The sequence below is a fragment of the Colletes latitarsis genome, chromosome 2 (genome assembly GCF_051014445.1).
Source record: "Colletes latitarsis isolate SP2378_abdomen chromosome 2, iyColLati1, whole genome shotgun sequence".
In the NCBI taxonomy this organism is placed as follows: domain Eukaryota; kingdom Metazoa; phylum Arthropoda; class Insecta; order Hymenoptera; family Colletidae; genus Colletes; species Colletes latitarsis.
The window spans coordinates 18,463,589-18,488,578 of NC_135135.1; the positions used below are offsets into that span (position 1 = coordinate 18,463,589).

Consider the following 24,990-nt stretch of genomic DNA (forward strand, 5'->3'; position numbering starts at 1 on the left):
GCATTAGAGAATTTTTTCCCCACATAGATCTTCCACCAAACGTCGAATATATTTCTCCCGCGAAATCATATTAAAGGGGAATTCTAATTAGGAATATTTTTAAAAAATCTCTCTCAATCTGATTTGGATAACAATAATTACGGTTCACTTTATTGATTTTAATTCTATTTACATTTTCGATCGCTCTTTTCTTTTGTATAAAGATCTAAAACCTTATCGATAGATGATATGTTCTAAACTCTTGCTTAGTTTACGATTACTTCCTGTTTTCAGTTGATTATTGAACGTAGAACATATTTCTATAATTTATTAGGAAACTTCGTTAACATGTTCTATCGCGTTTCCTTTATAATTAAGTAAATTTCTTGCTACCGTTTCCCCAACACTTGTATTCTCTTTCGCCTTATCTCGGGGGCGCATCGTTTTCAAACAAGAACCTTTGTGTCCAGAGGAACAACGAAGAGTTCCGTGTCTTCGGGCAACAGAGAAAACAAAATTTCAGAAAAAAATAAAATACTACGTAGCCCCGCGTAACCTGTACAAAAGTTTGTTTCTTATACAATTTTAAGTAGGAGCGAAGAGAAATTTTAAAAGTTTATTTCATTAGAAGATGTCTGTATGAACGTCTGATATAAATTAGAGCTTTCTGTGATCGTAAATATTTTTATTTTGGACAGGATAAATATTTGATCCTGCCTACGTACGAAATAATCTACTTTAGATAAGTGTGTGGTCGTAATTTTCAACTTTGAACACAATGATGAAGTCGTACGTAAACATAGAGACGACCATCTCGATGTCATTCAATTCTTTTAATTTAATACAACGAAAGGCGATTATCCATTAGCAGAACAGTCCTCTGTATATTTTTAAACATTCTATTGGAACGTACAAGATGCTCGAATGCTGTAAGAATGTTTAACAGACGATATTTGCGCGTCGAGTGTGGTCAGAATTAATTGGTCGCTCAAAGTCGCCAAGAAGTCATCCCCACCGCTCCGTTCGACTACCCCCACCACCTCTTCGAGTCACATCGACGTGGAGGGGGCAGTCTGACGCGATTCACCGACGAGGAAGCAGCTACGAGCGAGAATTCGAATTTGATCCGACTATAGTAATTCTACGCGACGTCGTTACTCACTATAATCGCGGGTTTCGCTTCTACTGGCATAAGCGTACTGTCTCCCCTCGTTTCCCCTGCGCAGGTTCGCGTTTCTTCGCGGATTCTCCTGTCGCAGAACGATTTATCAGCAATTCTACCTAACGCGACGAGTTTTTCTATATCGATTTACATCGTCGGCTAAATTTTTCCTCGTCGAACCGCGGACGTATTGGTCCGCTCGAAATTTCTCGTAGATCGTTTTTTTTTTTAAATCTTCTGTCGTTTCGTTTTTACGAGCACGACTGTGATTTATACTTCTCACTTTGTCTATCTCCTCTTAGAATGAAATATAGTTCCCCATATTCTTTTAATCGACGACTGTTTCTTATTCGTCGAGTTACTTTATTTTATTACTATTGGAAAATTGTTCCACGCGTCGTTGGACGGCTTTTCGAGTTTGAAGATTTTTTTCTGACGTCTAGCTTTTATTTTCTCAATGTTTAGAATGTTTACTTCGTTACAGATGTTACTGACTTGGGTATTGTTATTTGTAGGAACTATACTTGAACTACGTCTTATAAATATCGCGTGGCCACAAATAATAGGTATTAAACACATCGAGCATCGAAATGACACGATCTTTACGAGTAATGTATTCGGTTAAATTTCGAGTGTTTGTGGTTTTAATTTAATTTTTTAATTGTATTTGGTAATCACAAATTTCTCGATTAAGATCGAGAGGATAAGATAGAGACTAATCATTGGGGGGATTTGATAAGAGATGGGCAAAATTTTATTCAAACAGTACACAGAGTATCGAACAGGAAGTTTGTCTCTGTTTTTTCTTTATTAGTATCTCGAAACTTTTTATTTAGATAAGAATTTTGCCCATTTCTGTGCAACATCGTATTAAAAACATTGACTGTATATACTTACGCGTGACTTGTGCATAATTCTTCTTCAGCAATGATGCGACTTGAAATATCGTCGAAATCAGTAGGCCAACAATTATTATCGAAATAATAACTTTGTGCGTTTGTAACTTGCGTCTTGGAGTACATCGTTTGGCCAGAAGATATACTTAGATTTTCTATGAAATTATAACAATTTCTATAAATTATTTCTGAGTCAGTCACAAGTTTTTTTTTATTCCAATTAATCTTTTGAATTCGTTTGTCAAATATTCGAACACTTCGGTGGTTGAAATACTCATCGAATAAAATTCGACGTTGTTCGTATTTACTCAAATACTACACAAACGTCAAGCAAGCTAGTAACAAAATGATTCGTAACAATAATGTCGGTTCAATTTACTTTGAATTTCTTTCGCTTAGAAATCAATCGAGATCGGAAACGTCAGAATAATAAGCAATACCAGCCATTTCTCCTAAAGCGTTCCGTGATTGGAGTTTCGACGCTCAAACGATGTACTCATAGAATGGCGAGCGGAAAAGCTCGAGGCTCTTCTTGGGTTCGTTGCTATGAAAGAAGTTCCAACGACGGAAGCTCTGTCGTTTTCCTGGCCGTTGTGAATTCGCGGATCTATATTTGCTCGAAGCACTTTAAGTCGTAGCTTTTACTCGAATAAAAATGCAACGTTCAAGAGCGATCGTTTCAGGAACAACGGTCATTTTAATAAATACGTTTTCTTTCCACGCAAATAACGTTTTACCAGCGTATACTATCGAGTATCTCTTTTTTACAGCAAACAGATTCAAAATTCCATGTTTGAAGAAGTCCTTGGTTCAAGGTTTTCCACAAAACATAGCAAAACCATCAAAGATAGCATCTAGGCTGGTAACGCGTTAAATCGTAGAATTTAATCGCCCACACAACAATAATCATCGAGAAAACACAACATTAGCATTAAGAGGAACGATTGACTATCGCAATCCAGTTCCAAGGATCGTGGAAAGGATCTAGGTACGGGTCGATTTTCATTCTTCTCCAGAGTCTCCAAAAATTTCGTTAATCTTCGAGAAAACGCTAGAAAACTCGTTTTCTAGCTATTGTTCCGTGTCTCTCGGACACACGCGCTTCCACACGCACTCTCGTTAACTTTATTAGTGCCACCGTAACAATGCAAAACGTGACTATGTTCCAGGAACTATGTACGAACAGTTGCCTCGAAACGAGACCAAACGCGACGTAACTTGGATCACGTTTACTTATCCAGCAAATAAAAACGAAGTATCCACTCGTTAAACAAGCAAAAATGCCCGAATTACGCCGCGTTTGGTCTCGTTTTAATCGGAAAAATCTCACAAATATTAACACGTTCGTTAACAAAATTGCACGAGATCCTCCTAGCGGTAGGAATAAAATTTTCACATTTATCGTGGGAAATACTTTACATCCAGATTGCTCGAGCGTTTGAATAATATTTGAATAGTACTCGAAGGTAATCCGGCGAATACTCTGATCTTGGAATATAGAAAAATTAGACAATCCCAATCCTGGTCGAGCACGGACGGATCGAGCTGTTCGTTTGGCTTCCAATTGGTTTTTCAGGGCGTTGAAAAATCGGCCACTCGACAATATACGCGTTCGTTTGAAAATTTTATCGCGGCCCGCCACTCGGCGGAGCAATCCGCCGAAACGAGCGTTTCCGGCTGCGGCCGCCAGCTCCTGTGGAAGCTCCTTTTGTGCCGTCACCGCCCTTTTCCTTTTTCGAACGCGAAACTATGGGCTAGGTATCGACTTTCATTCCCTCGCCTTTGGTTCGATCGAGTTAATTCTGTTCGTATTTCGCGTATAGCTTTCGCAGAGAGAAAAGGAACCGGCCGATCCGTTGGACCGAATCCGCGAATCTGAACTTTCCTCCGCTCGGATTGCTAGAATCCTTCACCTCGAGTCTAATACGTGTCCAAATTGATACTACCACCCACGAATTTTAAGCAATTTTTCACCCATTCTCGGCGGTCAGTATTTCGGTAAATCCCTTATCAGAACATTGATATGTTCTACGAAAGGAAATATTTGATCAGGAGAAAGTCGATTAATATTTTCCCCATACACGTGTACACGTAGTTTCTTCGAACGCAATTTATTTGATCAAGGAAACGCAAAAACATACGAAACGACCCGAGGTAACCCGATCTTAGAAGCTGTATGTTTAGACATCGTCATTACAGATTACTTTCTCGATCATTTTCTTATATTCCTCGAGATTCAAAAGAAGTTTCAGTCTCTCGGTGAAGCAGCACTGTCGCTTTCGTTCTTTTCATTCGTATGGATTTGAGCACGGAATAATACAAGCGAGGACGTCTCTCGACCAACGACGTATTCGAATTGATTATTGCCACTGATACAAGGAACATAAAAATTCAATCAACGTTCGCATCTCGTTTTCAGAAGCGCGCATAGGTATCGATCGAAGCAAGGGCGTCTTGGAGGGTCAACCCGTCGCCTTGTAGATCTTTAAACAATCAGTCGTATCAACAACAGAGTAAACAAATTTGTCGATCAAAGAAACTGAATCGTTTCGGTTTACGTTTATCATTTTATTACACTCTTTAAATACTATTAATTCACAAACGGGGCATATACAGAAGTTAATTTGAAAAACGAATTTCATATTTTAATTCTTTATTCATAATAGCGGGGATGTCTCCGATACAGTTATCCGTACGATATTGTGTCTTGTCTATTTATTATTCTACGAGTTATTTTCACGCACCGATAGAACGCTTCTAACGTTTCGACTGTGGTTGTCACTTGACAATTTTCCGTACAAGGCAACGGGTTAAACGCTCGTTTCGCAGGGAATTCATTTTGCTAGGACAGACGATACAAGTTCGACGCTTCGTTGGGAGTTAACAAGGCGATAACAATTCGCGAAATGCCATTAATTATCTAGTAATTCGTGTTTACGGGCCGCCATTAAGGCCGATTCGCCTCGAACGAGCGCTCTTTCTACGTCCCGTCGCGGCTGATTTAACGCTTCTCGCTCTACCGTTACTCGTTAAAAGTTCGAGGACCGCCGTTCGTTAAGGGCGGCAGTCGCGAAGATTCTACGCATCCTAGATCCGCGACGCTTAATTTCAACAACCTACTCGCCCGTCGAAAAGGTAAAGGCTAAATGGCTCCTTTGGAGCGTGTCTCGCGTACGAAATTGTCTCTGGTCTGGTTCGATGCTTCCTCGATAATATTTCGAGCACCTACTCGCGTAACCTTCGCGTAATCTCTTCCTACGTTCGATCGACGAAATATTAATTCCCTTCCTGTCGAACATCGTGGAACACGGTCTCGGTACGCAAAAAATAATTGGAATCCTCGTTGCTCGACGTTCGTTGGAAACACTTCACCCGAAGAACTGCACCTTTGTCCCGGTTCCCGGGTCGCTCTCGGTTCACGGGAGAACGTAATCGTCTTTTCCAATTTCGCGAAAAGCTCCGCGAAACCGCGCGCCGAAAATTAAAGCACGTGGCGCGGGTTCGCGGTTCGACGAGCAACGCCAATCGCCCGGGGTGGAGTAACCCTGGATCCCGAAAAAAAAAATAGAAAAAATCGTTCGTCCCAGTTTTTCCCCGCCGCCAGTAATTAACTTTTTCCGCTCTCCGCGAGAGCCCCGGGGGGGGGGGGGGGGGTGGATCTTCGCAGATCGATGGGTTCACGGTTCACGGTTCAGCCCCAGAAGCGCCACCGGGGGGATCGAAAGGTCGCCAGTTTGCCTCTCAGGATGTTCGCGAATCCCTGTGATATTAAACTCTGGTGACGGCGATCCCCGGCCTCCCGGGGCCCAAGGCCTACCTTGACGGCCGCCAGGTTTGGTTCCCGTATCTGCAGAGCAGAACCTTCTTGAACGCCTGCCGGAACACCTTGTTGAAGATGGTGTAGAAGATCGGGTTCACCATCGAGCTGGCGTAGCCCAGCCAGGTGGCCAGGTCGAAGATCTTGTGGTCGATCTGTCGCTCGCAGTCGGGGCACACGGCTGGTATCAGGTTCAGGACGAAGAACGGCGCCCAGAGGATCACGAAGGTGAAGAAGACCACGCCCAGCACCTTGGTGGCTTTCTGCTCGAGTCTGATGATCCGACCGTGACGGGAACTGTTCCTGGACACCACGCTGCTGGTCCTCGAATGATGGCTACGCACTTGACCAGGGTATCTCTGCAGACACGGCGACGAGGAGTTGCTGCTCTGCCTCGAACCGATGCTCGCCGCGCCGTTGTGCGCTCGCATTGTCGCTGCGCGTCTGATGGGGACCGCCCTGGACGCGAGCAGCGACGTCCTCGTGCTTCCTGCAACGTTTATTTATTTATTTCGCGTGTAGACGTCCCTTAATGCAGCGATCGATAATTCTATTTAGATATTTTGGCTGTTGATTTGGTCGATTAGAGACTCGATGGGGTTAGACAGGCGACGACGATCGAGACAGACGTAAGCTCAGAATATTAACCATGAATATATGTATATGATATGGAGATTCTACTACTGTGTAAAGTGACCAGAAGGAAAGAGTTGCACTGTTCAGTTTGTAGATGTCTAACCATAGAGTCATCTCTCTATACTTAAGATTGCTTCTTGGACCAAAGCCATGACGCATATTTCACAAATTGAGCGTTCGAATAGTCCCACTTTGTGTTTAACAATTTTCATCTATTGTTCAAAAAATCGAAGCTAATTTGAAAATTTACCTAAGCTGGATCCTCTTCTGCCGCCCCTCCACGTGACGACAGAGTTGAGCTCGTAGCTCCTGCTGGACTCGACCCTGCTGCTGTTGTTCCTCCCCAAAAGACCAGTCTCGAGATTCTTCCCCGTGATCGGTTTCATAGTTTCACTAGACACTATCACGATCTCGCCAGAGGGTTGAGGGGCCGTCCTTTTCGACGACTCCCCGAAGTAGGGGCAGGTGCACGGCGGAGGAAGAGTCAGTTCGCCTTCCTGCTTCTCGGCGGTCTTCCCCTGGACACTTTCCTCGTTCGAGGAATCCTTCCTCGGCGACCTGCTGAACACGGGTTGCTCGTGGAAGCTGAACGATCGTTTCCTGGGCGTCTTCGGGGAGGTCGACTTGGCGCGCTCCAGGTGCGCCTCGTTGAACGTCGACGCTCTTCGACGATGCTTCCAGGGCGTCGGCGAACTGGGGTCCTCGGGCGCCGAGAGGCTGGTCCCCGAACCGGAAACGCTACTCCCGCCACTCTCTCCGCTTCTGGAATTTCGTTTTAACCGTGGGTTGCAATTAAAAATATTTTTAGTTTAATATTCAAACGTAGAAGTAAAATCAGAATTTTTTAAGATGACTTTATAGACGAATTCATAGAATCCTAAGTCAAGACTGTCTGACATGTGCTTTATGGACTTTTTGACTCTTTGGACTCTTGGATCTAAAGGATCTTAGAGCACCAATCTGAACGATCTACACGGTTTACACGGTGCTCGACGAGTAACGGGCGTCGGGTTCTCGAAAAATTGATGCGTTTTTAGATCCGACTTCGCCGGTCGCTCTTCGTTTTTTCTTTCCCCCGGTCCTATGAAACGTAATGGATCGCGGGGATCGGGAAAATGCATGGACCGTGCTCTCTCTGCTCTCAGGGAAAGAGGTCAACGGATGCCGCGTCGTTGCTATAAATCGGACACGTATGAAACGCAGCTGTGCCAGCCATTTTTGACGCGTTCTATCCATTATTGGAGATCAGCCAGCCATTATTACATCCCCGGCGGCTTCTGTGCGCGAAATGCGTCATATTGGTTGGGGGAGGAAGTAGTCGACGAACCTTGGGATTTAAAAATAATAAAAACGTCGCGAAGAATGTTCCGCGACTATCCAGGGATTCGATTGGGTTGGGAATATCGAACAATATGGCGCCGTTTGCTGGGATCGTACGATCGTTATAAATTGAAACCACTGTTCGACCCTTAATAATTTCATGCTGATAGAATAATTCTTTCCAGCTATTTAAAATTTATTTTTATCTGTTTTCATGATTTGGAACCTACAGTTTATGTGCAAGGTATATCGTTATATAATTTATCCAAATATCATTCCCAAGAGTAGTTTGACCTACGCTGATTATAAATTTTAACTTTTTGAATTTTTCCCTCTCGAGAACAATGCTTCTATTACATTCTTGTTAGGGATAGAAAGTCTCGTAAAGCGATTGAAGCGCGTAATGTAAATCGCGTCGCAAACAAAGACGTCGATCCGTCCTGTTTCGCGACTGGAAGCCTCCTTTCCCGGAGTCATCCTGGATTCTTTTAATGGTACCTCGTTGAAAGGTCAACGAGTCTCGACGGAACGAGTGTCTGTTGTTGAAACGGGACTCGTCGATGGAATAGCGAACGGGGACGTGAAGTGTCGTTTCGCCGATACGTTCGTCGCGTTTTGATTTTTCAGAAACACTCGAGGCATCTTCAATCGCTCGTGAATAGGAAGACCTTGGTCAACCACCCATTCTGGGCAACGATCGCACCGGTAACAATTTCCTGTTCTGTTCGAGTTTCAATTTCAAAGTGTTTGGCGTGCTCTGTTGGCACACGTCGATCCATCGGGCTCGAAACATCCTATATTTCCACGTTTCTGCGTTCCGTGCGCGAAAGCGTCGACAATATTTTTCTACGATTGCCTCTAAACACGTCGTTCGACAAGAAATTTTAATATCTTCTCGTCCCCAAATTATAATTATTTTTTTGAGAATGGATCTTGTAGTAAATTTAATATTTAACAATTTTCAGCGTAGATAAAAAAGACAGGAAAAAGGGAAGCTCTAAACTGAATCGAATATTAAAATGTAAAATATTTTCCTCCAATTTTTTTAATGAAACAGTGTTTCATTTTCTGACGTACGAAGAACGAAGTGTAAATTTATGTTCACTATCTAAAATTAACCGTAACGTCTCTAATGAATAATATTTCTCGAAAAAATTCGAGGCAACGTTCACCGGAACAACGAGCAATAAATTCAGCGAGTTTGAAAGTTTCGTGGCTGGCCCCATAAAAAATTCTGTATTTAAAGGTTCTTAGAGAAAAATGTGTTCCGTTCGCTGCTAAATCCTTTTCCACGAGAAACGATGTTTCCGGAGATCGAAGTATGCGGAAACTCATCCTTTATTTGGCCGATACGTTTCCTTCGATCTATTTGATCCTCTTCGTACATTACGCTTTTAGGAAAATATTGGAAACGTTATGGAGCGTTTTCCCCCGTCTTTGTCCCATCCGCGTGCTCCGGAAAGCTTCTTGGAAATTTCAGAAACACGGGGCCATGGTTATTCGAAGAATTTCTTCGATAGTGAACTTGCCGGGGGAAATTAAAAGCCACTGCCGCCCGATGAAGAATTCCCCGTCCATTGTACAGTATTTCGCTCCGTCGAGCGTTATTAAATAACTTTGTTAGACGTATAGAAAATTGCTTTCCTTTTGTACCCTTGTATTATAATTTTTCTCGATACAAATTAACGGTATAAAAGTGCCCGATCGCCTTTGAAAATCACGATTAAAAAATTTAATTCGCTAATTTTATTAAACGTTCCTATCTCTGAGGTATTTCAAAGCGAAGGTAACCAAAATATTTGGTTCCTCGCTAATTTAACGTGCTTAGAAGATGGTTAAGCCTATGGCTGTCTATTGTCACGATCGAATGAGACAATTTTAAGGTCTGTTACTGGACACCTTGTAGGTTACGGCTCCGATAGCCTCAAAACTGGATCGCACTTAGCTGGACGGCATTCAAAGTGCAAAACGGGCCGGTTCACTTGTCGGTGGCCGCACTTAAGTATACTGGGCTCTTCCTGGTTGAAACTCTCTAATAAAGGAATGCACTTAGTCGGTCGTCCTGAACGCGCTCCACAAAGGATTCGTTGCAGCTTTGACGCTCTTTGAGGGCTACCCGCTTCGGAAGAACTTTCCCCCGAGTTTCGTAATTGTCCTGAAAACGGGCCGCGGCTTTTTCCTCCGCGGAAAGCTTCCTTGCCTCCTCGAAACAATGATGTAATTACCGCGCTGGAAGCGCGAATCCCCCGTTTTATTCTTTCGACGCTGTTGACCGAGTCGGTTCAGCCCCGCCACTCGGTGTGCAGCAACCTTGTTGCACTTAGAAGCCAAGCACTCGACGAGATCTACTTTTGTGAGACCCTAGACGACGGATCTCTGATCCAAACGAGACCTTCTTTATTTCTACGTATCGCGATACCAAGCTTCCTCTCAGGATTTAGCCTATCTTTGGATTAAAACAACGTTGCATTAGCGGAGAGCATTTGAGAAATTTTTTTCTTTCATCCAAGTCCCAGAATTTTGTAATGTTTCGTAATTCTTTGTCGTGATCAAATTTCTGTTCTCTTATATGTAATATATAGTAGCCATTTTTCTGCAATTTCCTAGCCTTTCGATTTGATATGTAGGCTGTTCGATCCTCGGTTTCCTCGATGGGGAAATTAACAACTCGTCTTACGTCAGTGTCTTAAGTAATCAGTTGCATGAGTTATAGGAAGAAGTTCCATTAGATGTACGTCGTATATGATTTATGCGTGACGGGGCTTCGTCCCATTTCAGTCGAGCAGTCAGACAGTTCTTGAATGAACGATTTCCTAACAGATAGATACGTCGTGTAGAATCTACGGCCCTGAAAGTTGCTTGTTCTCCACACTTATATCCGTTAGATATCTATTTTTCTGCTTAAACTATTATTAATTTAACAAACGAATACTATGAACGAACGGTGTATACCCAGAATATTTAAAATATCGAGAAACTTTACGACCAGGGTACCTCTTCTATATTTTAGTAAAAGGTGGTCATCTTTTTACATTTCCAAAGTACAAAAAACGGTTGTAACTTGGAGAGAAGGCGAAATTGCTCTCGCGTGCCCGTACGAACTTTTTCCTATTGCTTTTATGTATTCGATTTAACGACTAAATGGATCCTACATGTTACGATACACCATGTATACCATGAATACCAATTTCTGTCATCGAAGTTGCCCCGGTGCAGATGGCATAAGCGAGCAGTACATATGTTCGTGATTGCGGACTCGTGTCCCGTGTTCGAGGATATTTTTTTCACCCTCTATTGCTTCCATTTTATTTTATTCTCCCGGAAGAAACTCGATATCGGTTTTATACACGATTTACAAACAAAATTAAAATTCATATAAGTGTAAACCGAATGCAAAACTTAACAAACTAGCCTCTAAGGTTCGAATCAAATGGTAGTTTATCATTTAGGCGTTCGTCGATATTTTTATCCGACTGTTTCTTCTTAAATGTTTATATTTAGTATTGCACGGCGACAGGAAAGCATCTTAACACGATTTACTTCGCCTTTTCGTTCGATACTCGTGCTCTTTTTCTCGATGTATTACGATTGTTTGGCCACGCTGTAGTCTTGCCGAAACATTAAGAGGGAAAAAGGTGCTAGTTCCCACGAGGCTTTTTTTCTCGAAAGAAGATGGAAAGGGTGATACCACCCGAAAACCGAGGTTCGTTCCAACACGATTTTTGTTTCGACGAGTCAACAGAAAGATAACGAAAGAATCTCTCTATCTCTGCTGGAGATTTAGCGTTACACAACGAAACGTTCGAATTTAGAATTTTAGATATACAGTTAATTTAAATGTTGCAAAAGGATTCTGTCTTTTCACAGAGTTACATAATAATATTTATTCTGGTGATTTTCAGAATAAAAATAGCGTTCGTTTGGATGTAATCGATCATTCATAACTTTTACTGCACAGTGGATGGAAAATATTTTCAGTAGTACGAGTCAACGATTTTCTTCTTGGGCGACAAATTTACCTTTCGGTCTAAGTCCATTCCTCATGCTATTTTAAAACAAATTGGTGACCTATTCGCTAACGTAAAGCGAGAATCATCGTTGTCTAAGTGCTCTTAAAATTTTAATTCTCATCGATGCGACCCATTTCATGTAAATTCGTAATGTCATCTGATCAAAGACAGCGAAGACATTGACGTAGCACGAGTATATTTATAAAAAACGAATATGACGTTGGAATCTCTGCAAGTGATTAATAATACCATGGAAAATTTAAAGAAAAATCTATAAATAATGAAAACTCGATAAGGGACAGAATTATAAGAATACCTGAGGATTCATTTAAATCGATGGACGATACAATTTTTAAAGGAACCGTACTTTCGACCAATTGGATCGCGCGAAACAATGTCCTAGAGCTTAAACGTTCCCTCCACTTTGTCACTCGTTACTTTGGACGCGTTGTTAGCACGTTACGAGCTCGTTACAGAACCACGTAAGTGGCGCCATTTGTACCGTTATTGGCCCTTGTAACAACGAGATACAAATGAAGAAAGCTGTTTGTTCCCAAGAGTTGTTCCGTGCAGTCTAATTTATCACTGTTCTAACACTAATTCCTAGTAAATTTTTTATAACCTTATCAAAGAACAACACGAATCGTTTTCAGTATTAAATACGCTAAAGGGACCAAAACTCGGTAAACAGAATGCATAGAAAATTGCTAATTCCGCGACGTTCCACATTTAATTTCAATATTTATTTTACGACTTACATAATTATTTCTCCCTCGCGTCTACGGCGGATCTAACGAAGATTTTTCCAAAGTGATATCCAAATAACGTCGAGCGTAAAAACAATATTGATTCGTCCGATTCCGCGATTTTTCTCCGGTCTCTCGCCATAATTGCCAAGAAAAATAGGTTCAGTAAACCGCCACGTCTTCGGCAGAAATAATATCTGACCGACGTTCGAACCGAATATTTCGTGCGCATTAATTCCCATGAGGAGGTTTCGTTATCGAACGACCCAATATAAAAATTACCAACGGCTCGTGTCGCTAATTAGGGCTGCTTGAGATATACACTCACGAAGGCCAATTCCGAACGAAACGGTACCGTTCTGCGTTTAGATATAATTCTGATACACGACCCATTTCTTTTTTTTCCCCTCCTCCAGAGAGGGAGTGAGAGAGAGAGAAATAGTGGTATTCGTGCCGCGATAATGTTAATAGTTGGAAGCAAAAGAGACTCGACCGGTGGAAATTTCAAAGGCGATAACGGTAAACAACGTAACGGGGCGATTTCGTTTCACGGACGAGATTCTGAAATATCCAAGGGAAGTTTACGTAACGAGTCCTTTTTATGCATCGTAGAGGAAAGGGAGCGAGAGGACCGAGAGTAGCCTTCTTCGACACGCTTCGCGCCATTGCTCTCGAAAGGCTTTCAGAACCTCGAGCACGTTTGCAAAGTGCTTTCGGCTGGATTCTTAGCTTGATCGCCCGACGAGATGCAAAATTGAAACGACGCGAGAGCAAACAGCTGGAATCGAGATTCCTCGGATTAATTAAAATATTCCCTGCATATTATTTCCGCCCCAACGTGCAGCCTTCATCCGATTTCCTGTCGACGACGACCGATCGAACCGAGATGTTTGAATTGGGGGGGGGGGGGGGGCTTTCCCGATGCAAACGAGTGACTAATAATTCCATCCATTTAGCGTTTTATATAGTCGAACGCGATAATTATTTGTTTCTGCTCGATATATTTCGTAATATATACGATCTTGCGATATCGTTATGATTTATCTGTTAGAATTAATTTTGCGTACTTTTGAGAACGATCCTTGCCTTATTTGATATCGACGACGACAAATTTGAACCGACAGACGGTAGAATAATAATCGCGCTAAATTGGTGTCTCGTCCGACCCACCGAGTTATTTCGCAATTTAATTTAATTAATTATCGATAGTACATTCATTATTTTCGGAACGGTTGTTCGCTTGTATATTTAAATCGAGCGGCTGGTAGCTGTTAAATTATCCATCGGATATAAATCCTACATTAATTCTAGCTCGAAAGTAAGCCGCTCAACGTAGTAAAACTTGAATGAGCTTTAAAGACGATCACGGTCAATCCCCGTCGTCTTAAATAATTTGCAAATATCGTTGCTACAATTTCCTTGCGGGTATTTGTCGCTTGGATAATTGATGATGTTCGTTTCGTAATTTTTTAATCAAAGCGACGTTCCTGAAAGCGAGAGATTATATTTCTCTTTAGGTGGCTGTCGAAATAATCCGGTTCTTCGTTTGTTAGTTTTAGTCTTTCAATTTTTCTCGTAAAGAGAGCTCGTAACGAGTTAATTGATATAATTTATAACAGTATTATGAGTTAATACGATACTTCTGACGAATTCTCGGGGGGAAAAGAAGAACGATATTCGAATTCCATTCTTAAACTGTTCGAATCGTGGAAGCGTTCCGAACAAATAATAATTGCAGAGAAATTCGATAAGTAATTTCGACCCAAATTCGAGGGAATTCTCCGCGTTAACATTCGTCCCTTCGTCGAAGAAAAGAAACGAGTTTAATCCGAAAAGAGAGTTTCTGTGGAAATGGAAGCACGTCAAATGTCGGCAGTTCGTTTCTTCTTTCTCGCGTTTAATTAGCGCCAACGCCGGTTCATCCAGCGAAAGGAAGGTAAAATTAATTCCGCGTTTATATCGTTTCTACGTCTCCCGGCGGTTCCCACCAGCGTGACAAACAGCCAATCTTCTTCGTGGAATCGCAGCCCCGCGACCCTCGTATTACACGACGTTTTACAACATCTTCCGAACCGCCAAGTATCTTTAAAGTCTTCTTCGCTCGCTGCGTACTCGTCGACGCTTTTACCAGGCGGTTTTCAACGTTGCAGCCCTTGTTTCCGTGTCGAGACGTACGTAATATTCAACATTCTCTTTATCAGAAAACTACAGGACTCAATGAACTGAAAGAAATGACGTCGAAAGAAATACTAATAATATTCCCGCGTCTGAATACGATTTTACCTCGTTCCGTAATTGCAAACGAAATTTATAAACGAGCGTACACATTCGAAGAAGTTGGAGAACCGCAAGAGCCACACGAAAGATGGGTTTTGACACAAGTTTATTCTATTATTTTTGATTTGTAAACGTTTTTTGAATTCGAGCACTGAGATATTCAAAGTTTATTTTTAGCATTCAAGTACCTACATAGCGGTGGCCATCTTGATAATTTATCTCGTTTCCCCTGGCCATTGTTATTCCTCGACAGTTTCGCGAGGCTTTTTGTCAAAGTCGATCGACGACAAATTCATCCGTCAATTTTTCCCCGTGAATCCAGCTTAAATTTCTCGTTCGGTGGGTTGTCAGGCCTGCACGCGGCCACGGCGAACGGTAACGAATAGCCAATCTCCGTGGCGGGAATAACGCCCCATCCACACCACGAATCCACGACTTCGCGTGGGAAGACCACTTACGTGTCACCGGGAGTAAATCAGGAGATGACGATGGCTCGGGGATGTTGAACGCCGTTGACCCCGAATTGGAACGGAAACCGGGGCGCTGGTGTAACGATCTAGAACAACGTTTCTTCCGCGGAACGATGTCCAGAAATTGAACGAGCTTGTCCTCGGACTGAGTCCAGTTCTGCGGCCATCGATGTAAATCGTTTGACACAAGTCGACGATTGTTTCGAGCTCCCCTAGAGACCGCGATCGAATCACTATTTTCGAATAAACATCGAGTTGTGTCGAATATTGCAAAGAAGTAAATAAACAGAGCAGCCATCGGAGTTAACGAAAATGACGCCACTGTCGCCTTATTTAGAAACTGACTCGATCGTAAAAAAAAAAGTGAAAAGTTTACGTAGAAATGGTCCTGTCGATGCGCCAAGTGTTCTCGATGGGCCATGATCGTCAAGATTTGTTTCTTATATCCTTCAGAATATGTGAACTTTCCCATCGAATTAAGAATTAAGAAACGCGAATGTATAAATAAGGAACAATTCGTTGAGAAGAGTTGAAATAAAATTCAAGGAAAAGAGAATTAAAGCCGCGTGGATCGATGGTTGGCGCGTTCGAAGATTAGAATAGGTCGCAGTAATTCCACGTATCCATTAAGCTAGAAAGGGGGATATGTATAAAAAATTAGACCGTTTCCGGTAGCCGCGTTTCAGGGGCCCGTGGCCTCCATACGTCTCTTGTCTTCATTTTTACCTCGTTACTTCGCCGGGATTCTCATTTGCACTTTTTCTCTCTGGGAGATGGAAACGATGGAGACGGCCTGCTGTAATCCACGTCGTAGACTCGAAACGGAGTTCTGTTACAGTAACGGCGCGAAAGAATCTCCGATCCCTTGGATTTTCTCGATCCAGGATACCCAGGGTGGAATTTTAATTTTAAATATTTGGCGAACCTTCTAGGCGTAATTACGAAGAATACTTATTCTGGTTTTCTGCAACGATTGAGCTACTTTGAAAATTCTTGTTTCCGTACGGTTGGAATTACGTAGTCTAAAGATAGGTGGACAGAAAACTTAGATCGATTCGATGAAAGGAGTATCACCCGTAACCAAGAATTCCCATCGACAGTTATCAAGACGCGTGGATAAAACGGGTTTCGATTTCTAGAAACCAATTTCTAGACGGCGTGTCGCGTTATTCTCATCGCGCAAATACGGCTGCCGTATAGCGCGTGGAATCGATGGCGTCGCAAAGGTGGGAAATATTCCACGATCGTCATAAATCTGTCGTGTTTCGAGACTCCTTCCGCGCGATGGATTTTCCGAAGGGACCACCGCGTGGGTCGGTAAATCGAAACAGTCTCCCAGACGTTACCCGTAACGGCTAGAGTAGCGATAGGAACGATACGATTCGGTATCGATAACATCCAAACAATTCGATATCGAGAAATTTTATTCGAAGGAACGAATCGACGAACGAAAACATTGTATCGCGATTTGCTTCCAATTTTCCGTCGGACGTCTCGGATAAGCCATTCTGGACTTTGTGAACTGATAAGAGTTTCGAACGAATAAAACACGTCGCATGTCTGATTTGATATTGTAATTTTTGGACAGTTATCGATAGTATCGATTCTATCGTTCCCATCGCTGGACGAAGGTATCTTTTCGCCGAGGATGAAGTCTCGGATAGGTTGTGTGTTAGCGAAGAAATCGACAGGCGATTTCCGATCTCATCGGTTAAATTTATTTTCACACGTGGCTCGAGCCACGCGTTTTAGATGAAACGGAACGACCCTGTCCACCGAGATTCTCTTCGGGATCGCGTCCCGGAGCAGCCAGTAAGAAATACTCGAGTCGACACCATAATTCAAAGTTCGTGGGATTAATTATCTGGCAAACTCATCTCAATTTTCAAATTTCTCTGAAGAATATTCGTGGCTAACGTTTCTTTAAAACTCTTCTAACTAGACTGCGGATCTTCATGCAAATTCATATTTTTAATAGAATTAATGAAATGAGAGCTTTGTAGAGTGTTATCTCGACCTCTAAATATAATAAATCTTACTTTAATTCTTATATTGTTCCATATTAAGTGCATTCTGTAGTTTTCTGAGTTTCATAAACATCCTCAGTCTACTTATAACGAATCTCTAATACTCGTAAACTTTTAATAAACCGCTATTTGAAACGTTATAAAAGAAGAAGTTCGCCATAGAACTATTAAATCCATTTCTCCCTGAATAATTTTACCATCAAGGAAATTTTTACACACGAAAGACTGACGTGTAAAGCGTTAGGATCCCAGACAGAAAAATGTGGAATCGAAAGGGTCGAGTCTGAAAGTGATTCGATTATCCCGATGGTGGCTGAACCTTACCCGTGTCGGAAACTGCACCGATGCAACTGGTGCTGCTGATGTTGTTGCTGATGGCGATGCTGCACGGAGTGCTGGGGGGTGGATCGAGGGGTCCCGACCGGCGTGGAGCCACCCGGGCTACCGATTCCCTCGAGACCCCTGGAAAGCTTCAGCATTTCAGCGCCAAAGGCGTGAAGGGCGGACATGGCCGACGGCGGCAGCTCGCTTTCCGGTAGCCAAAGTTCGTGGGAGTCCAGGGTCGTCAGTTCCGTGTCGGTTGACGTGCCGGAGGTGTGCTGCGGGGTACCGCCGCTTCCGGCCGAGCTTTTGCTCAACAGAAACCGCTTCCAGGTCCCTCGTCTGTCCAGCCCTGAGGACACGCAATCGAATTAAACTCTTCACAACTACCATCGACTCAATCAACATTCCAAACAAATTTCCTCGACTTGATTTTTCCAAATTTACCGTGCCTTTCTATCGAAACAACGACCAAACATTTGTCTCCATTGTTTTAATTTCTTTTGGTACGAGTAAATACACCATAGTTGCCGACAGTCTTTAACTGTTTATCCCCTGTTAAATGAATGCTCCCATGTCCCGTATATGGATCATGGGCAGCGAAATTTCGCTGGCACATTCCCAGGGCGATAAATCGCGAGAAAATGCAGGGAAATACTGTATTTTGAGAAATTCACCCCCCCCCCCCCCCCCCTTCACCTGGAGTCTTGGAATTAATTATCCGACCCGTAGACGAGGCTCCAGAAATTAAGACGACGAGAAGAGCCCACGGGCCACCCGTGTTCGTAGTTTCACTCGAGTCTGGTTGATTTATGTCCGCGGGTGCACGCCCCTTCTGCATCGGCTCTCCAACCCCTCCCTCGCTATTGATTCATTTCGTCGAGCGATTATTCGGAAGCGTCCTTTTTAACATACTGTGTCACGTCCGGGACTTCCGCATAATGGGCCGTGATTTGCATGTTCGCCCGTGCCGGGTCGCGAAATTTCTTATCGAATTGGGCGTCGCCAGACACCGAAAGAGACGATAAGAGGGGGGCTTTGCGTCTGACGAGAAAAATGTCCCGTCGAACGAACGAAAATAATCGTTAATTTTCCTCGATAAAAAGGATTCCTCGTTGTCGATCATTTCTGTTAATTATTCACCACGATTTTCGTGTTACGTATAAAGTTACGTGCGTTTTGGAACGTTATTCTTCGCGCGGAGAATCGGGAAAATTTGCGCCGGAAGTGACTGTCGTTCGGGAGTCAGAACTTTCGGTAGTTCGAAGCTGCTCGAATACTTGAGGGCGGAACGACGAGAAGTTCGAAGTTCGGCGTCGACTTTCGCGAGCGCCAGGAATCGTCGAAGAAAATTGGAAACTCGACGCGCTCGAATTTAATGGCAGAACAGAGTGAATCTTTATTTCTACTTTCGACGCGCGTGGATCGTTTGGACGGATCGGGGATCTGTTCTCTGTTCGCGAGATTTCCTGGGCGTTAGTTTTTTTTAAAAAGAATCTCGTTAATTTCTATCGCGAAGATCAAAATTGTTCTTAGGAATTTTTCAGTCCTTACAATTTAAATTCGACTCACTAATTTCGTCAATTCGGTACGTGTTATATCGAACAAAACATGAACCGATTTGTCGTGCATAATGTGCACGTCGCTCAGGGGCGTCAGCAGAGCACAAAGGATTAATATCAGCCATTTTAGGAGATCCGCTTTGTCATCCGCATACGAGAATAATCGGCCAATGACAGAATGCAATATTTAAATACATACGTCGTCAGCGTCCGTATTATTCGAGTCGTGCAAATATAATTAATACTTCATTATTTGAATAATAATGCCGTGAAAGCAAAAGTGCAGTCGCAAGGTTTTCATATTGTACGTGTTAATAAAACAAAATCAGTGTGAATTTATATTTAATGTTAATATCACAATTTGACTGATGTAAATTTAATCCGTTCGTGAATCGTACAGTCGAATCAGATATTTGTAGATTTTGTTTACTTCAACTCTGGAGGATTGAATTAAATATTCGAACGATAATAGACAAATATTAATATAGTCAAATCATCAGAATTAAATCTACGAGACAATTGGGAGAATAATATTGAAATAATGATATCCATAAACTAGCGTATTAAATTTGTTTAATAGTCCCATTTGGCAGTGAAAATGGCCGTGTGGATCCGGAACCCCTCGAAATTCGCGTTAATCGATCGCGTTACTGGGTTTACGATCAGCTAGATCTCGAAACGATAGGGGTAAGTTGCAGTCGAATCGTGAAATTTCTTCCGCGATTGCGATGACTGGGTAGGATCGAAGACACAGAAGGGTGGAGCTTCAATCTTGATCGACGATAAAAACTCGGTGGAACGATATGAATTATAACGGTGATAAATCACTGGTAAATTTCAAGGAACGGAGGAACGTTCAGTGAATAAAACTCCTTCAATTTCTTCGTACTTTTTTTTCGTTTCAGGAAGGAAGAAATTTCCCTTGATTCGTGACTGCTATGCAATTTCCATGTAATTGTTGGAATCGTTGCTCTTTAAAACGTCTTCTTTAATCTCTCGCAGCGCCGTGCTATTGTTACGTAGCGCCTCTATGAATCAAAGATTCCGCTGTCGCAGTAATTTGCCTTTTTTTTATTTGCTTCTCCATCGAGCGTCGAAGATTTATTATACGCAGCATTAGATTTCTCCCCCTTCGACGTGTAAATTGTTAATTTGAGAATATTAATGGAAATTAGTAGTAGTTATAATTTTGAATAACCCGGTAATTTTATTCTTTCTTTGGAAATCAAACAGCTCGATTGGAATTATTTTTAATACGATAATTTCCTGATACTCTGTTATGTTAATTTACACGTTGATCGGTTATCTATGCAATTCGAAGATATCAAACTCCTCTCTAATTATCATACAGTATACTCGATGATTCTAATTCACCGTAATCGTGTGTACGCGATAAAACGTAAATTAATTAGTTATTTTACGCAATTATCGTATCGAGCTAAACTTGTTTCGTAGTTGTTGTATCAACTTCGATACTCGTTTCCGAGAATTTGTTCGTTACAGCGTGACCCACCGAAATTCCGAAATTACGCTTTAATATTGCGACGAAACAAATTTTCGAGCGTTGTAAATATCGAGAAAGAAACAAAAGTATTCGATACATCGATTCCAACGGCAATAAAAAAAATTCATTAACAAGTTCCCGAGTTTTATCGATGCACGAAGTATTTATTACGTTTACCAAGTATTCGAACACGCGTAAATTTGGCAAGTAGGCCCAGCCCTGATCGGAATTCGGAAATTTTCGTATTTTGTGAAGCGACACGTTCTATCGCAACTTCTAACAATTCTTCCTAAGGTTCTTTTTTTGCCTTTCGGTTTACAGACACTTTTGGCGCTCGTTGCGCGGCCACGAAACACCGACGATCAATTTGCAAGTTAAATTGGCCGATGCAAATCTTCGAGTCGAAAGAGGCGTCGGTTCGCGCCCCAATTTGCCGACGCTTAGACTCACGGAAGTTTGGCACTGTTCTTTGCAATTTGCCAGTCGACTTTGTCGAACAATACGAAGTATCTCGACCCTGTTTCCCGCGGTTTCTGATTAATTCCACGGCCCGTCAACGACGCAAAATCATCGCTAGCCTGTTTCTGTTAAAAAAAAAATCTTTACTCTCAAACTTTCCACCAGAAATCGACAAATTTTTAAGCGAAACAGTAATCGTGCAGCGAATGCTATTTTCTCCGACGATAGGAGTTTAAGAACTAATATTCTCGTCTCATTATTTCGAGGATTACAATTTGAAGCGTATTCTGAAACACGGAACTCGAAACTTACAAAATTCGCGTACTTCCAAGCAGCACAAGTTTCCATGTAACGCGTTTCTCCCTTAGAAATAGAATCGAACGAGGGAAGAAGCTGGAATTTCTATCGTAATACAATTATCTCGGTAATACGATTCTATTGCAACATTTCACAAATAAGGATACTAATTTCTCGAACCTTTTCGTACTTCCTTGCAACGCTCGTGGACTTTAAAATAAAATATAACATTGGAGCTAGCTATTTTACTCGCGTGACTTTTAAGTATTTCATCGATATATTAAATTTTAAAAGATTTAGCAGCAATATTCAATCTATATAATAACCTGTACAAAATAGATTACTAAGTGGTTAATAAATTTTCTTATTAAACGATAGAATCGTGGTCCACGCATCGATCGAAACAAGAATTGTCCTCGAAATCCAATCAACCGGACACGAATAATTTCGCCCCCAGATTTTATTAATATCCAATCGGGAATTCAATTTTTTCCGCGCAGTTTCGCGCCCCGTTGGCTTTGAAATCGAAGTCCAGGAAAATTTTTGAAACTTCCGCCGTCGATGTATATCCGATTGAATTAATTTCGGGAGGAAATGATCGTCGTCCGTTTCTTGAGAGACGACGGCGTGAAATACGAGTACGCGACGCTCAGAAATCACCGTGAGTTACAGAGAAGGGTAAATAATCGAATCTCGCGTCGAACGGGCCATCGAGCAGTAAACGAGAATCGATAAATTTCTGTTCCCGAGCGGCGATAATTAGTCGCCGGGCATGGTCGTCGATTTTTCTCGCCGGGACGTTTCTCGTTTCGCGTTTCCGTCGCGGGAAAGCGTTTCGTTTTAGGGTTTCGAGCTCGTAAAAGGGATCAATTTCTTTTCTGGAGGAGGCTTCCAGCTGCAACGGCGAACAAAGAGCCTGACCTATACGCGTCTTAATCGCAATCTCCGCCGAATCGAGCCGAGCCAAACGCCCACAAATGTTACCAGAGACAAAATTCTTATCCAGACAAGGATTTCCAGTAACGAACGAAGGATAAACAACTTCCTGCGTGTCGTTCGATATAAATTGCAAATCTAAATTATATATTCTAGTTCACCAACGTTTGAATAATGGATTAATGCACGTATAGCAATAGTTTTATTCGTGAAACATAATAGTGCATCCAAGTATAAAGGGCAAGATTTGATCGTTGACTTTTTCTTGCGGTTTCGAGAAAGAAGGGTGTCATACTTCATCATCCAACGACTGATCAACACATCCGTGTATCGACTGCTCGGTGCTCCGGCGAAAAAAGACCTTGGAAGAGGTATAATTCACGATGAGAAATTATGACAGATTACGGATCGTTAATCTCCATGGTCCCTTTATTGGACGCACGATAATCCTCAAAATCGCGAAATCGGATTACTGTCGTGAGTCTCTTGGAAGCAACTTCGAAACAACAGAGGAATCTTCTTCTTTAGTAGCGTATACGTTATGTTTGCCCAACGTCGAAGCAATATTTTGACGTTGACAAGGGAAACGCACGATTAGGGCAATCGGTCTTTGGCTGAAACCATAGACGACAGCTAAGATAAACAAGTTGATGGTCCAGCTATTTTTACGATAATTATCTTTTGCTGACTTCAGTAGAATTTTAGCGATCTTAAGTATAATATATTTTAACAACTTTTTTAATCAAACGTGAACTTTGAACCCGAAGACTTTGAAAATACGATTTTGAACACAGCTATAATTCCATCGAAGTTTCGTAAACTTTTCCTTTGAACGGTTGTCTAGGAAAACAGTTTAGAAATTAAAAAAATTTAATCGCTCGTTTAATTACTAAATGGAGATCTTTAAAGATTGCTCGTGTTTCCTTCTTCTAACTCTCGTTTTAACTGCGTCACGATTCCGCGCTCGTTTCCGCGAAAGTTTGCAAGGTACACGAATTATCTCTTCTTTGTGCAACGACGTCTTAGGCGCTCGTCCGTTGCAATAGATTGCTTTGGCGTCTTCTTTGTGAATGATCTTGAAAATTTTAGAGAGCCCCGGCGAGTAATGGATCAACTACAAGCAAAAGAGAACTACGCGAACTTTTTCTCCTTTGTATACGTTAGATCTTTCCAAATAGACTGGAAAGGAAAATTGCATAAACTTTTCCTCCATCCTTTTCACTACTTTAATGCGATGTTCCTCGGTCGAATCGAATTATTTCGAGACCTTCGGTTTTAAACAAAATAAAAGACGAACTTCTTTACTCCGTCGAATATTTCAAACGTGCTCCTTTCTTTCAAAAAACTTGAACTCCGACGTCTGGGAAATATCAGTTTATTTATTTTTATGAAATTAGAAGCATCGTTCAACAGCATCGCCAAAGTTATTAGCGTCGAGTCAAATGTTGATCATGGGAAGTGACAATTGGGAAATTGGAGATTAGAATGTGGCGGGTTAGAGTTGTTACAAAGAAGTTAAATTGTTCTTTAAATGGCTGTTGGTCTTGTCAAGATTTCGAGTTAGAAATGTTGATTGGCACAACCCATAGCAAACACGACAATACGGAGTCACTTTCAAATATTGTAACTTCTATTCAGAACTTAAGTCGAATACTTTTTCCCCAAGCACGATTTCGTTAATGTTTTCTAATCTAAAACTGTAATTTGTGCTATACAGTACTATAAAATCTAGACTGTAGATCTTCATGCAAATTTATATTTTTATTAGAATTAATGGAATGGGAGCTTTGTAGAGGGTTGTCTCAATCCCTTAGGACAATAATTCATCTCTTATTTTAAATATTTCTTATAGTCTTGCATATTAAGTGCATTCTGTAGTTTCTTGAAAATTTAAATTTCCCTAGTGACCCTTGATAAATATTCTTTTTAATTTATAACAAAGTAGACTTACACCAGTTTCGAAAACAAGTTTTCCCCCTATTTATAGCCCACGAATACGAGCTACTGTATATGATAAGATTTTACGGTTTGAAAGAGTGCAATATTTGAAAGTAAGTTCGTATTATAGCGTCTGGTTTGAAAACTGTTTGCCTTGGGTTGAGGCGATGATCCAATCAGAAGCGTAACAGGTCAGTGTACCTGATAATACACTAACCTCCCGGGGGTGGGCCTTGAGGGCCGCCTAGCCATCCGGAGGACCATCCAGTAGTTCCTCCGATATTCTGTCGCTGCTCGGCCAGCAATCGTACCGTCAGCGCGTACGTGAGCAGCATCACTCCCAGCGGTATGTAAAAGCAGATTATGCTACCGATCAGCTTGTAAAGAGGGTCCGGTATCTGACACGCACCGTCCACCAGCAACGAGTCGTCCTCCTGTAACACGGCCAAACAGGATTATGCCATTAGCGGTCGCGATTCGATCGAGCTTCCGTATATACGCTCTCCGCGGACTATACCCGGAGCCTTTTTTAAATTTAGTCCTTGGTGGTTTGTTTGCCGTCGGATTTCCCGTTTCCCGGCTCGTTCCTCCGCTGGGGACCGTGAGATTTATGTAAATACCAGTTACTATGGT

At 42.0% G+C, this 24,990-nt stretch overlaps 2 protein-coding genes across 3 annotated transcripts in view; one reads left to right on the forward strand and one right to left on the reverse strand.

The window, feature by feature from the left end:
- The window catches only part of Rpn2 (Regulatory particle non-ATPase 2), a 71,609-nt gene that overhangs the window by 43,246 nt on the left and 3,373 nt on the right, over positions 1 to 24,990 (forward strand). The gene's annotated exons all lie outside the window — the stretch shown is intronic.
- Positions 872 to 24,990, reverse strand: part of 5-ht2b (5-hydroxytryptamine receptor 2B) — an 80,160-nt gene continuing 56,041 nt past the window's right edge. For both annotated transcript variants that reach the window (XM_076783881.1, XM_076783882.1), the window contains 4 exons: positions 24,575 to 24,791; positions 17,665 to 18,013; positions 6,741 to 7,252; positions 872 to 6,344 (listed from right to left, as the gene is read on the reverse strand). In XM_076783881.1, coding sequence (XP_076639996.1) covers positions 5,851 to 6,344; positions 6,741 to 7,252; positions 17,665 to 18,013; positions 24,575 to 24,791 — 1,572 coding nt within the window. In that variant the 3' untranslated portion in view covers positions 872 to 5,850. The remainder of the gene's footprint in view (positions 6,345 to 6,740; positions 7,253 to 17,664; positions 18,014 to 24,574; positions 24,792 to 24,990) is intronic.